The 14,005-nt window shown below is 42.0% G+C and overlaps 1 protein-coding gene across 3 annotated transcripts in view; it reads right to left on the reverse strand.

Annotated features, from left to right (window-relative positions):
* LOC119034338 (chloride channel protein 2-like) overlaps positions 1-14,005 on the reverse strand; it is a 159,263-nt gene that overhangs the window by 80,951 nt on the left and 64,307 nt on the right. For all 3 annotated transcript variants that reach the window (XM_037125247.1, XM_037125255.1, XM_037125239.1), the window contains exons 3-4: positions 13,875-13,925; positions 1,355-1,486 (exon numbers count right to left, since the gene is read on the reverse strand). In XM_037125247.1, coding sequence (XP_036981142.1) covers positions 1,355-1,486; positions 13,875-13,925 — 183 coding nt within the window. The remainder of the gene's footprint in view (positions 1-1,354; positions 1,487-13,874; positions 13,926-14,005) is intronic.

Here is a 14,005-nt window from a genome sequence, read left to right on the forward strand (position 1 = left end):
GATTGATGGGGTAGAAATTACGAGAAAAAACACAAAGTTACGCTACACACGTTTGTATTATCTAACTGGAACTTTAGTCCGACTCTCCAATCTAACAGATCTGTTGAATCTTGGGACTGTTTCAAGCAGCTTATAAAAACCCATCATAACAGGAAAGCTTTCTCAAAGATCTCCTCTGCGTCCATCCTCCTACCATCCTATTTTGGTTTGTTTTTGTTTGGTCTGCCTCTCATTGTGATGTGTTCCATGTTGCAACAAAAGCTTCACTTACTTGCTTTCTGCTTCCTGTTCCTCCATCACTCACCTCAATCCTCCATTCTCCAATCTGCATTTTCTCTTGCAAATACACACTTCTGTCTGCTCTTTGTGCCAACTATCCCTCCTTGAATCTACTCATTTAAGGACTGTTTTCAGTCACAACACAGTCCCAGTCTTTCACTATTTAGAAGCTCCTAGACTAGATCATCTGAAAATACCCCATTAAATTTAACATTAACAATGTTACACAGATGTATTAATAAAGCCATTGAAAGTATTTCTCAGGTAAATTAAGTAATTAAGACAAAGCTGCAGCCCCTTAATTCTACTCACATCAGAAGTCAAGAACTGTCACTAACCCAGTAGGGCAGACTTATTCAGCAGAAGGACCGAGGGTCAAATGCAGCCCTTTAAGAACCCAAACCCTAACCCGCCCCCGCCACAGTTCACAAGATGGTATTCTGTGCCCATTCATGAGTGAGGAAGTGATGAAGTGTCTCTCAAAATACTTAAATTATTAAGGGCAGAAGGTGAAAAACCTTTTTCCATTGTTCAGACTATATACTTTAGGAGCATTTGGAAGAATGCATTTCATGTATAATTCATACGACTTGTCCTGTTGAAGACAAATGCCTTTGCTGGGTATACTGCATGTTGCCACCATTCACCATTGGGGCCAAACATAATAAAACCCTTTACATTCACCTTTCCACATATTGTGGGTAAACTGTGTGGTGCACATGTGACTATAATTGTTAAATATTAAGTGTATCTATGCCTTAATTGCTTTTATTTCCTGGTTTTACTACATTATTTGTAAAGCATATTTTCTAAGAAACCTATTTCCTCTTAAAGTGTACAATTCCCCTTATATATGTTTCTCTCCCTTCCTAATGCCAACCTTTAATCCTTTCCTCCGTATCTGGATCCATCCCAGCTGTGCATCATATCATGAATCCCGCCCCCTCTCTTGTTTCTCACAATTTATCCTTTACCTCTGACATCACCTGTCTTTGCCTCCTCCATGTTTGTTGACACTCTTCATGCCCCAACCTGTAGGTATGAAAATAATCCAATACTCCGCTCCCTCCCTCACCTTGTAGACAGATGGCGATGCAGAAGTCCACCACCCAGCTGACCAGGGCCATGAGGAGTCCCAGCAGGATGAGGAAGATCCAGTCCTCCCCGACCCGCGAGATCAGGAACTTCTGACAGCGAACCGTGCAGACTACAGAGACGGCAGGAACACAAACATAACATGTTAGGAACTACAAGCACACACCGAAACTTCATCCCCTAGTAAGTGGCACTGAGGTCTGGAATATGCATTAAATGCATTAATCAGTCTTGGCAACACTGGCCAATAGCAGCTGCTCTGTCCCCATCCAACAGCTTTTTGAAATACTGACCGTAAACATGTTGTCTGCCCAAGTCAAGTCAAGGCAATTTGGAAAATGGTTAAATGTTCAATTTCTCCAAAAATATAATCTGCAGTGTCCAGTCCGTGATGCATGAATTAACAGAGACACTGATCTAGATCTAAAGAGCGTACACATAAACACTGACAACAGATTTGTCAGTGTGGGTATGTTTTATTTCATAGTTAATCATAACAGAGAAAGATAGACCAGGTTATAGTGAGAATGTATTGAAAATGTACCAATTAAAGCCCACCAATGGGCAATGTGTTTGTACCACATTCTACTGTCCTTTCTCAGAATGGTACCATATAGGCCTTTCAAAAAAAAATTATAGCAAATTATGAGACCTGAACGCTTTGAAGCAAATTCCTTTCAGAGAGGCTGTGGTTTCATTAAAATTAGTTAAAAGGTTAATTGACTAAAATACTACAACAAAGATTACAAACAAACATATTCTTCACTTACTTCTAGTTGTATGTATCTATGCAGTTATTGATTTTTTTATTGTTTTATTTGACCAGGTGTCACACTGTCAGTTGGTTTAATCAATATTCATTACATTCATCAAAATCATATCTTCAGTAGAACGTAAAATGTGGACTATTCAGAGTAATTGGAGAACTGTTACTAAGGACATATGATGCTATTTGAATTCTTTAACTGATATTTTCAAAGTTGCAGCACAAACATAATCCATGTGTTATGGCTTATTAGTACATTTCCTATGTTAAACTGAAACTCTAGACATATCTTACAACTTTTCCCTTGAAGGAATTGCATTTTCTTTGCTATCTATCCAAGTATTAGTTGCATTAGCAAAAAGATTTTCATATTGTGTAATAAAAGGATGGAAAGCAGCTACCTAGATGACGACTGTTATGTGACCTAGGACCAGCTTTGACGGATTGACTACTGCATGTCCAGCAGAGGTTATGACAAAACACTTTCATTATGACAGACACTGACAGACTATTGTCACCTTGTGTTAAGAATATTTACCTACATTGTAGTGGGGCAAGAGGAAGCGGACAAAACGAGCGACAGCGATCACCATATATCAAATTCACAGCACAAAAGCCAAAGGAGGAACTATGAAACAAATCACAGAACACACAAATGCACATATACTCACTCGAAACAAACAGTGCATGAAGCACAATCAGATCTGCTGTACTCACCTGCAAGCAACAGCAAGCTCTCGGCCAATATATTGTATAGCAGCGCGAGACATGCATACACAGTTACTAATTGTGACTAATCGCTGGAACAAAACATTAGTTTGATGGTGACTCATTAAGATGTGCACGCACACACACAACATCATTTATAAAGCCTCTTGTTCACACCAGATTTCTTTCCTCTCCTCCCCTCTTCCAGGCCTGTCCTCATTTCCCTTCTCTCCTCCGCAGGGAAGTCAGCGGGGTGCCCCTCACACTAATGACACTCACAACACGCACACACACACACACACACACACACACACACACACACACACACACACACACACACTTTTTGTTTCTTGCACCCTGTTTCTCCTCTAATCTCCAGCATACAGAACCAATGTTTATGTAACACTTTTTCCGATACTATTTATTTCCAGTTCTCAAGAATACCCGTCCACCCAAAGTTTTTTCTTTAGGCAGAACAACATGATTATGTTTATACCTGGTATCCTAGATGCATTTGTAGGAATCTTCTTGCTATAGGGCTGTGTCCACATAGTGTTTTTTTTTTTTTTTTGAGGCGGAAAAGTGTTTGCTGAGATGGAAGCATTTGTGTGCTGAGAGAAAAAATGCTGCAAGTGCATCTTATCTCTATGACAACAACACCCTGACAATAGCCGCTGTATGATCGACACTGCACCTTAGCAGTGAAGCTAACTGGAGGCTGAAAACACAGAGTTGAACAGAGACATGGTGGGTTTAGCTAGATAAAGCTTGTGTGAGCTGACCAGTCAAAATGGACTGGGTAATTGGGAGAGCACTTTAAAGAGACATGAGCTAAAATAGAGAATCTCAGAAAGAGAGGGGAAATACTTCAATCAAACTCACAATAACTGAGCAAGTATCTGGTAGCGTCATGTCGGCTAATGAGTTACCTCTCAGTTCATGTGACTAAATCAAAACATGTTATGCTCATTTTTCAGGTTCTTAAAAAATACATGAGTTTTCTCATTCTGTTCAGTGCTGAAGCACCTGAGCCAGCGGCGCTAACAGCAACAGAGCAGCTGTGCTAAATATTTGACATGTTGATGCAGTGTGATGTCACAGCGTCATGGAATTGAAGATGGGACTACTGACGAGGCATTTCAGGCACTTCAGGAGCAGTGTTTTCTGTGGGAGAGAGGAGCTCCTGTTGGTACGTTCAAGAACTTTTACATACACCTTTATGACACAGTGAAGGAAAGGGAAAAAAAAAAAACAAGAAAGCATTCTAGGTCTCCTTTAACATTAAAGCTACTACAAGGATCTCTCACTTCTTGTTGATTCTGGCAGCCGTTCTCAAAAAAAGATGGAAGTAAACTTTGTTTTGTGCCATACCTCCAGTCTACAGAGCTGCTTCTTTCTCAGGCTGTGAGACCCTCTCAATGCATCCTCAGCACTCCTCCATGAAAAAAGTGGCGTTAGGAACAACTATAATAACTATAAATACATAACTAATCGTCTTTGTCTTGTTTTCTTATGTCGCCCATGTAGAGCAATCAGTATTAAATTGAGAGAGTGTCAGAGTGTCTTCTTTCCTTCACTGTGTTATAGATGTAGGTTCTTGTGGATGCAAAAGGTCTTGAACGTTAAAAAGATCAATGTCTGCATAAACAAAAACTCCTCTCCCATATCTTACCTTAAAAAACCTGCTCCTGAAGTGCCTGAAACATGTCGTCAGTAGCGCTTCCTTTAAATCTGTGACATCACACACATTACCATGTCACACATTTGTATAATTTATGCTTAGCAGCTAGACTGGGACCTGAGAATTAATTCAGCACAGCTGCTCTGTTGGTGCTGCTAGATCAGGCATTTGTGAGCTGACCAATCAGAGCAGACTGGGTATTCAGGTGGCAGCCACTTATAGAGAGCTAAAACAGAGCGTGTCTGACAGAGGGGGAATACAGTCCTGCAGCACTGTACAGTACGAGAAAACTGTTGTGGTTTTTAAGCACTAAAGCATGTAGAACTATGCTGGTAAACCGAAAACAAAATTATGAACCTGACAAAAAAACATTTTGGAACCAAAATCATCCCTAAAACATAAAAAACAAAAAACATTTTCAAAGTCAAGACGAGACTGACACCTCTGATTGAGTGACGGAGAGAGGGCAGGAGGTGACTGACAACTGCTGCAGGATAGAACAATGCAGTTACACACACTTCCACGCCTACACGCACACATTCTCCAATCAACACCTTCAGGAGTCGTCTCACACGCATGCTGGTAAAGACAGACACATCCATGAGCACACCATCATTGATTCGCCTTTGCTTTCTATAGCTCCACAGACAGTTATGTGACAATTCTGAGAAACAGAATGTGTACATGTGTATATTTAGATTTTTTTTGTGTGTGTGTGCGTGTGTGTGTGTGTGTGTGCGTGTGTGTGTGTGTGTGCTTGTGCGTCATCTCACCCACGGCCCGTCTGTGTTCTTGGACCCCTTCTGTCATCCAGACACTAGTCAATGTAAATGAGTGTTATTGTGTGCGTTTGTGTCCGAGAGCATGCATGTGTGCAGGCCTCTTTTTTTGTACTGCTAAACACGGTCTGATCATGTGTGTGTATGTGTGTGGCTAGGAGCAAGTGTAATCTTGTCTTTTTGGCGATGTAATGTAGTTAGTTCTGTCTGTGCCGTTATTGCTTAATAGCTTTTTCTGCAGTGCATTCACACACACACACACACACACACACACACACACACACACACACACACACACACACACACACACACACACACACACACACACACACACACACACACACACACACACACACACACACACACACACACTGCAGACTGGTTGCTGACTTTATTCTTCGTGGCATGCAATAAGCAGCATGCTAGTTCCCAATCACTCTCATTGCCTTCTGACTCACCCTCTGCACCACTCTCCCCACTTTCGTCCCTCCCCTCTCTGATCCAATCATCCCTCGCTCCCTCTCTTCCCCTTTTTCTGCCACTGCTTCCTTGCTAATCACATTCAACCTCTGACTTTACCTCTCATCTTCTCCTCTCCCTCAGAGGCCTTATCTGGTGCCCTCCACTCCTCCTTTACACACTTGCTTCTTTCTTTGCACCCTCACCTCTCTCTCTCCTCGCTCTCTCCGTTCATCCCGCTCTTGGTCGCCCGCTCGCTCACCCTCTCCTCAGCAAGAGACATAATGCCCACACACCTGCTGAGACTAATTTAGGTTGCCTTGGATACACAGCACATCTACTGCCTTGGCCAGGCGTTAAGAAACTGTGTGAGTGTGTGCACATGTTGTTGTGTTTATTCTGGTTGGCAAAAACAACTGTAAAGTCTATTTTCGGGGTCAAATTTGATATTTAAACCTGATAAATATTCAAAAGGGGCAAAAACACAATTAATGTTAAATATAAATGCAGAGTGCATTGCTCTGGTTGTCTTTATGAATTTATTAGTTGGTTTATTTGTTTGAAAACTGACTGCTTTACTCTTTGACTAAACTATAATAGAAATACATGACAGGCACAAACTGGGACTTGGCACCATGGTGGTTTATCCTATGTGCTTCTTGACAGCAGCCAAAGCTGAACATCATTGCTAAAATATGTCTAATGGATCACATTTGTACTGTATTTGTAGGGCTGTCACGATTTCCATTTTATTTCGAAAATTGAGCTTTCGAGTTCTACCACCAAAATCTCAATGAAGCACCAATTACGCGCTGCTCTCACTGTCGGTGTAGCCAGCTCAGTGAATACAGTTAGAGCATAGTGTTGCATCATCAACGTTCTATTTAGTTGTTACAGTGACTCCAACAGTCCAACAGTCCAACAGTCTACCTCAAATACAGAAACGCTAGTAAACACAGGACAGTCTGTTACAGTCAACCTCTGCCCTCCAGTGACTCTTTTTTTTCTTAACAGTTTGTTTGTTTGTAAATCTTTATAAATGACTGAATGAAACAAGTGTGGTTTCATGTTTCATATTTCAAATGATGTAGTCTGTCCTTTAAACAAATTTAAAACAAATGTAAATGAATCATGAAACCCCTGATAGTTTGACTGCCGGATGTTAATGAAATTCTTCTGCTGGCACATGTTGGGCTGTTTAGAAAATGATATTCCAACAAAATTGCCCTAATTTTTAGCAAGAACAGGCCTTTTTCCATGGAAGACATTTTGACATGTCAGAGCAGGAACAGGGCCTCTGGAAATGAGTCAGACTGCTCCATATCAATCACCTCAGAGGTACAGCTGAGAAATCAGACATTTTTAAATCAAAGAACAGAATAAGACAACCCACACATCAGTAATATAACGCTGAAATATAGGATGGGAGGGAAGCAGTGAACACACACACACAGACACACACACAGACACACACACACACACACACACACACACGAAAATCACTACCGGTGCAGATTCTCTGCTGCTGCTCTCACATAAACCCCAATTATTCAAATCACCTCCTTATTTGTTATGCAAGGTGACAGCTATATATGGGTGTAAAGGGTAAAAGAGCCTGCCATTAATGCCTCAATTTTGCACAGTCATGCCAATGAGGCCTCTCCCCATTTAGTGTGTATGTGCTCCCACATTCATTATGTGGCTTCATGCGTTAGGGAGTGATTCAATTAGAAATGCCTGGCTGTGTTTGAAACCACCGTGTTAATTAGGTAGAATTCATATAGATAGGCAAATCTGACCATTCAGCTCTTTCTTCTGCCTTTTAAACACCAATATTAAAAAAGCGAGGGAGGGCCGAGATAGTCTTTATGGCACGGCATGTACTGTGTGAACTGTACAGAACCAGGGGATAAGTGAAAGGTTTCTGAGGGTTGACGGTTGATGTGCTGTGTCAATATATTAAAATTTATCTCTCTTTTTTTATACCTACTTTGGGATTCACTGTCTGACCATACACACACTAGCAGTGTTTTTCAAGACCATAAATCTGCACTGGATGAAGTTCACTCTTGCAGTCTATAGCTACAATTCATATGTTGGCATCGACGTAAAGCTCAGAACACTGTGCACATTGTTTAGAGACTCGGATCGTTTTTGTTGCTCTAAAGAAAGAAAGGGCTTTAACTGCATTTGCCTCTAGTTAGTTCTTCACTTGCTTGCAAAGTGAGCTGAGGGAGTGAGATATCTAAGGAATTAAAAGGTGTAGTCATCATACTTTAGATGAACTGACTGTGGTGGTGATAAATTGGTTCCCTTCCAGCTGCTAATCCACTATGTAACCTCCTGGCACTGAACTGCCAGAATACCTTACAACGCTAGCAAGCTTGGTCACTGGACGAAAAGTTCACACACTTTAATGAAAAGATGTATATCGATCAAGTCTATGGTCTGCAAACTGCGCTTCTTTTGAGAGGTTAAAACTTTTCCAGCACAGGTTTATATACACCAATCAGCCATCACAACATTACAAGATGTAACAACAGATAATGAGATCACAATGTTACAATAGAAAAATATGCTGGGAAACATGGCATTCATGTGGATCAGCACTACATGAGAAAGAGCTTAAGGTGGCCTCCAAATTTCCTGGAGCCCAATCAGATCGAGCATCCAGGGGATGTGCTGGACAAAATCTGACCCATGGAGGCCTCATGAACTTTGCTCTGACATGTCGAAGCATGGACACAGGACCTCTGGGTGAGTCCTTTGGTTTCTGGCACCCAAGTGTTGATGGCGGATCCTTTGAGTCCTGTGGGTTGAGAGGTTGGGCCTCAATGGATCTGGGGGTGCCATTGCTATGTGGGGCTATACCTGTTCTTCAGGAGTGTTAGAGTCCTGCATGAATGCCAGGATGTTGGCTCTCCACTGACTCCAGGATCGGCACTTTCAAGATGGTTTGTGATTGGTCAACGAGAAAAAAATTGCCCATCAAAGGTGACTAAAGTTGATGCAAACACGAAAGCTCTGTGAATCGCCCTGTGAATTAAATGATCGCTGCAATTCCAAATTAGAAGAACTGAATTTGGAACTGAGCAGCTGAAGATAAAGAGAACAGACAAATGAGGCACAGGAGAGAATGGATTTAAGAAGAAAAAGGCAACAACTAACAAGACAAATTGGTCTCTAAAGACAGAAAGGAAACATTGTTGGGGTAATAAAACCAACAATGCATCTGTAAATGTTTGCTCTGGTACTTAATATGTCTATCGTCATTCCCTTAGTGCACTATAACTGTAGCTCCTCTTCTTGCTTTCCCCTCCTTTCTCCCCCAGTCTTCCATTTGTTAATCCATCCATCTACCCCTCCTCCGTTCCTTCCTTTTTGTTGATGTCTTCTCTATGCTAATGAGATGTAAAAGGCGGTGATGTTTATGTAAATGTGCTGTAGCGGCGGCGGTCCCGGGCGAGCGGGCAAAGCACCTTCGCCTCGTACTCAATCAACGCGTTTGCTCGTCGAGCAACGGCGGCTGCGACACCCGTCTTATGGCTGCAGTACAATGTCTGCTTAATGAGGTGTAATGGTGTAAACACGCAGGCACACACACACACACACAGAGGCCAGCACAGTCACCAAAGTTATTATCCAAAAACAGCCCGAGCATCCCTCTTAAATCACTTCTGGAGAGAGTGAGATGTATGTTTAACTTTTCTTAAGGGAGTAACACTCAAACCCACACACTCAAGTGGAATCTTATGCTGCATTTAAGTCCGTGCAGGGTGGAAGGAGGAGAAACACATCAAATATCATCAAGTGGACTTGTTAATATAAATGTTACAGGGCAATGATTTTTCCAGGAACCAGATGAGGTTTCTGTTTTGCTCGGAGCTTTTGGGGAGAAGGGATGTTAATCTGCACAACGTTTAAGGCTCAGGCCCGTCACTTTTGTGTCTATTTCTTATTTTACATCCATACATTTTTTAAATGTATTTTATGTGGGAAGCTTCTGTGTCTCATAACAACTGCTGCCAATACTACCATAATGCTAATTCATCAGGCGCATCAGGTTTAACTTATCGGAAAAATGATTTGTAAGGCAATCTGGAATGAGAATAGTGTATATCTTAAATCATGTATAACAGATAGACTTCACCGCTTCAAGAGGATGTCACAGATCACTGCCTTCAGTGTAAGAAATACCCTCTTTCAAACTTTCAGTATCCTATGAAAGCCACAGAGTTCTTAGTCCTGATACGACATCCTCTGAATTAGATACTTACATCACAGCGCGGACCACAAGCGTTAACTGATCCCTCCTCAGCTTCTGCCTGCACGACACACCGCTGCATACTGGCCAGTGAAAGCTACCAGCCTTTTAATAGATCAGAATGTAACGGACTTATTCTGTTCCTGCTTAATTGCCTAGAGCATTCTCACAAACGTATCTCAATTTATAACTCTGAGTTTGAGCACTGAACTTTTTTCTGACAACTTTTTCACTTTTTGATCAACTCAGCTGAACCAACAAGAATCACCTTCAGGGGAAGCTGGTCCATAGAGGCAGGGGATGTTGCTAATGCTGTAGTTTTGAAAATGTAAGAGGGATATGATAGACACACAACATTACCAATCTCAGTGTCATTTATACAAAAAAAAAAGATACAATCAAAACCTATTGCCTACATTTCCCACAACCACCCTGACTCCAAACAGTTCAGTCTGAGAATTGACTTGTAATGTAACCTTAAGCCTTAAGCCTTTAGCCTTGAGCAGAGATGCTCTCTCAGCTCACACTGGTCCTTCTGAAGACATGAAAAGGCCCTGTACAACTTTTTTCCTCCCATACTCCCAAACACTCAACGAAGAGTTCCCCTCTAAAAAGACCCAGTGAAATGAAATCTTCCTTTCTATTCTGTTAAAATAGGATGTTAGAGTATCCCAAACTGAACACCTATTTAAAACCATGTAAGGTATGACAGCCTGTGAATCCCTCTCTTTCATACCACCAACCTGAGGACACAATTGAAAATTCCCCTTTTTTCAGAGAGGTCTCTTCTGCAAGCTGAAGTCTTCATGCCATTGGGTATATGAGGAAGAACCATGCAATTACAACAGTAATGTTTATGTCACCTATAGTCTATTAATAGAATGAGCCAATAGGTCATGAGATGATGAAGGCTCTGGGGATTTAGAGCATATCAGGGCCATTTTTTGACCTTTTCTTGACTTTGGAAAAACTGGGTCAGATTTGAACCCTGGGCCACTGTGGTGCCCAAACGACAACAATACCTATACTGATGTCAACATTTAATAACAGGTTTAAAAATCGGGCATCTATATTTTGGTTACATTTTTTATCTTTTTTTTTTTTTTTAGATAAAAAGAATTTAGAAAAAAGTGAATTCTAAACATATGTATTTGGTGGGAAATATGTAGTGAAAATCCATATCCTCATTGCTCGCTGGACAAAATATGACGCTGCCTCAGCAAATGTGTTATTTGCTGACATACATGTATGTGTATACATATGGGGAAGCTGTAACTCAGGAGGTGGAGTGGGTCCATCCAGTAATCAGGATATTGCTGATTCGACCCCCCTGGCTCCACTGGCTGCACAGAGTATCCTTAAACAAGACACTCAACCCCAAATTGCTCCTGAAGAACTCGGCATGTATGTCGGCACCTTGCATTCAGTGCATGAATGTGTGTGTGAATGTGACAAATGTTGTAAAGCAAGTGCTATAGAAAAACAAGTCCATTTACTATCTACATGTATATCATCCGGGGCCATTTCGTTATTATAAAAATCAAGTAGGAGGTTAAATAAAACACAACTCATATTTGATGTGAGACTTTTTGGACAGTCTGTGTTTGAATAAGCCCCTATGGGCTAAGACACGTGTTTACTGAGCGGTTGGAAAGATTCTTCTGTTTTATGATTCTCAATTGAGCAACATTCAAACACGTGTGTTGAGGGCAATGATGATGAACAAAATTAGTTCTGAATCCACACTGAGGCCAGGATGGTATGACTGAGAAAGAAGTGGCATGATTTCTCCAGTGGCCACACACACACACACACACACACACACACACACACACACGCACACGCACACGCACACACACACACACACACACACACACACTGGAGATGCGGACATGAAGAGTCAAGAAAGGCATATGGTGGCCCTGATGATGACAATAACAGCCCATCAACGTAAGTGTAGGTGAGTAAGTCTGTGTGCACATGGTTTAAATGCATTGGGGGAAAACACATTTCTCTCCTTTCATTTTTGTGTGAGTGCTTGTACATCTATATATAAATATATATATATATATACATATATATGTGTGTGTGTGTGTGCATGTGTGTGCGCAAGTGTGTGTGTGTGTGTGTGTGTGTGTGTGTGTGTGTGTGTGTGTGTGTGTGTGTGTGTGTGTGTGTGTGTGTGTGTGTTTAGCCCAATCACACAGGGGAGAGGTAAGTCGTTTCATTTCCTGGATGAAAGCCTGGTGAGCCAAAAGCCAAGGGACCTGCTGCTGGCTCTCTGCACTGCTTCTCTCTTTCTCTCTCATTCCATCTCAATTGATTTTATCCATCCAATCCCCAGACCTCTGCCATCAACTCCCCCTTTATCTCTTTCTTTTATTTCTTTTACTCCCTCCCCTCCCTTTACTTTCCTCTCCTCCTGCTCCACTCCCACGTGAAGATTTCCACCTCCATCTCCTTTAAATCATACTTCCATTTCTGCTCTGCATCCTTTCATTTCTCATTCTCTCTCTTTCTCGCTCTCTCTCTTTATTCCGTCTACCCACACCCCCCCTTCACCCATCCCTCCAACCACCCATCTCTGCTGTTGCAGAGTCAGCACTTCCGTTCTGCAGTCCTCTGCAGACATGCAAGTGCACTGATTTACACTTTTATATTCTGGCGTAACCAATTTCAGAGCACTTCCATTGCACATACATTGACTATTCTCAAGCATCACACACACACATACAGTATATACATATATATAGTGTACGTAAGGTTACATGCAGAGTGCGTATGTCTGCATTCATGCATATGGAAGAGGAGAAATGAGGCATACATGCCATCAATCTTGGGGGAAACTAAAAGAAGTTAGAAGTTGCTGGCAAATGCTCAATGAACGAAGGCAACCCACACACTGAAACACACACCTTACACAGCTGATAAAAAAAGGCCACATACAGTATGTACGTGCGTGTGTGTGTGTCCGTGTGTGTGTGTGTGTGTGGCCACGGCACATTTATCTGCTCTCGTGCAGCAGAGAGAGGGGAGACATTGATCACCACGCTTGTCTGCAGCTTGCACCGACTAATCAGAACCATTCATCTCCTCTATCTGGCTCACACTCACTCACACACGCACATGCGCACATGCGCGCACGCACACACACACACACACACACACACACACACACACACACACACACACACACACACACACACACACACACACACACACACTAAACACACAGCTAAACTAAGACATTCACAGCTCTTTATTACTTTCCATTAGGGCTTGAGGCTAGCTTTAATAAGGCCGGGCTGAGAGAGAGTTAGTTTTTGGCACACAGACACACAGCAGAATGGGATTAATATGTACACAGATATATTTTTTTTTAGGAGATATTTTTCATGTTGGCTGTTGATTAATATGGAGCCACAAGGTGAGTGTGTGCGTCTGTGTGTACTGCTATGTGCGGGCATGTGTGTGTGTGTTTGCAGGCACCACTTTGCAAACTGCAGGATCATCAGAGCTCAGCTTGTGCTTTTATTTTTCCTCCTGCTTTGCCCTCAGACGCGCGCGCACACACACACACACACGCACACACACACACAGTCCTGGTTGGAATCTGCGGACACCAACCATGGGATTTTTTTTTTTAATTGATGGCAGCATTAATATGTGGTTCTCAAGCGCCTAATAAAGTTGGAGCAACACTTATTGGCCACTTATTAAAGATTAATGATGGACCAGTGAAGCAGCAGTATTAGCGGTAGCAGAGTTAAGTACGAGGATCGACTTTAGTTGGTAGTTGAAGGGGCAGACTGGGAACGATATCGACGTTTTCTGCTTGTTTACCAGAGATAAAGTCGTGGGCTGGGGCGTCCAGAACATACGGGTACCCTGACCCTGGAGGACAAATAGACCACATAATAATAGTTAAACACTAACAGTGTCCTAACCTGTGTGTGTGTATGTGTGTGTGTGTG

This window comes from Acanthopagrus latus, chromosome 2 (genome assembly GCF_904848185.1).
Source record: "Acanthopagrus latus isolate v.2019 chromosome 2, fAcaLat1.1, whole genome shotgun sequence".
NCBI classification, from domain to species: domain Eukaryota; kingdom Metazoa; phylum Chordata; class Actinopteri; order Spariformes; family Sparidae; genus Acanthopagrus; species Acanthopagrus latus.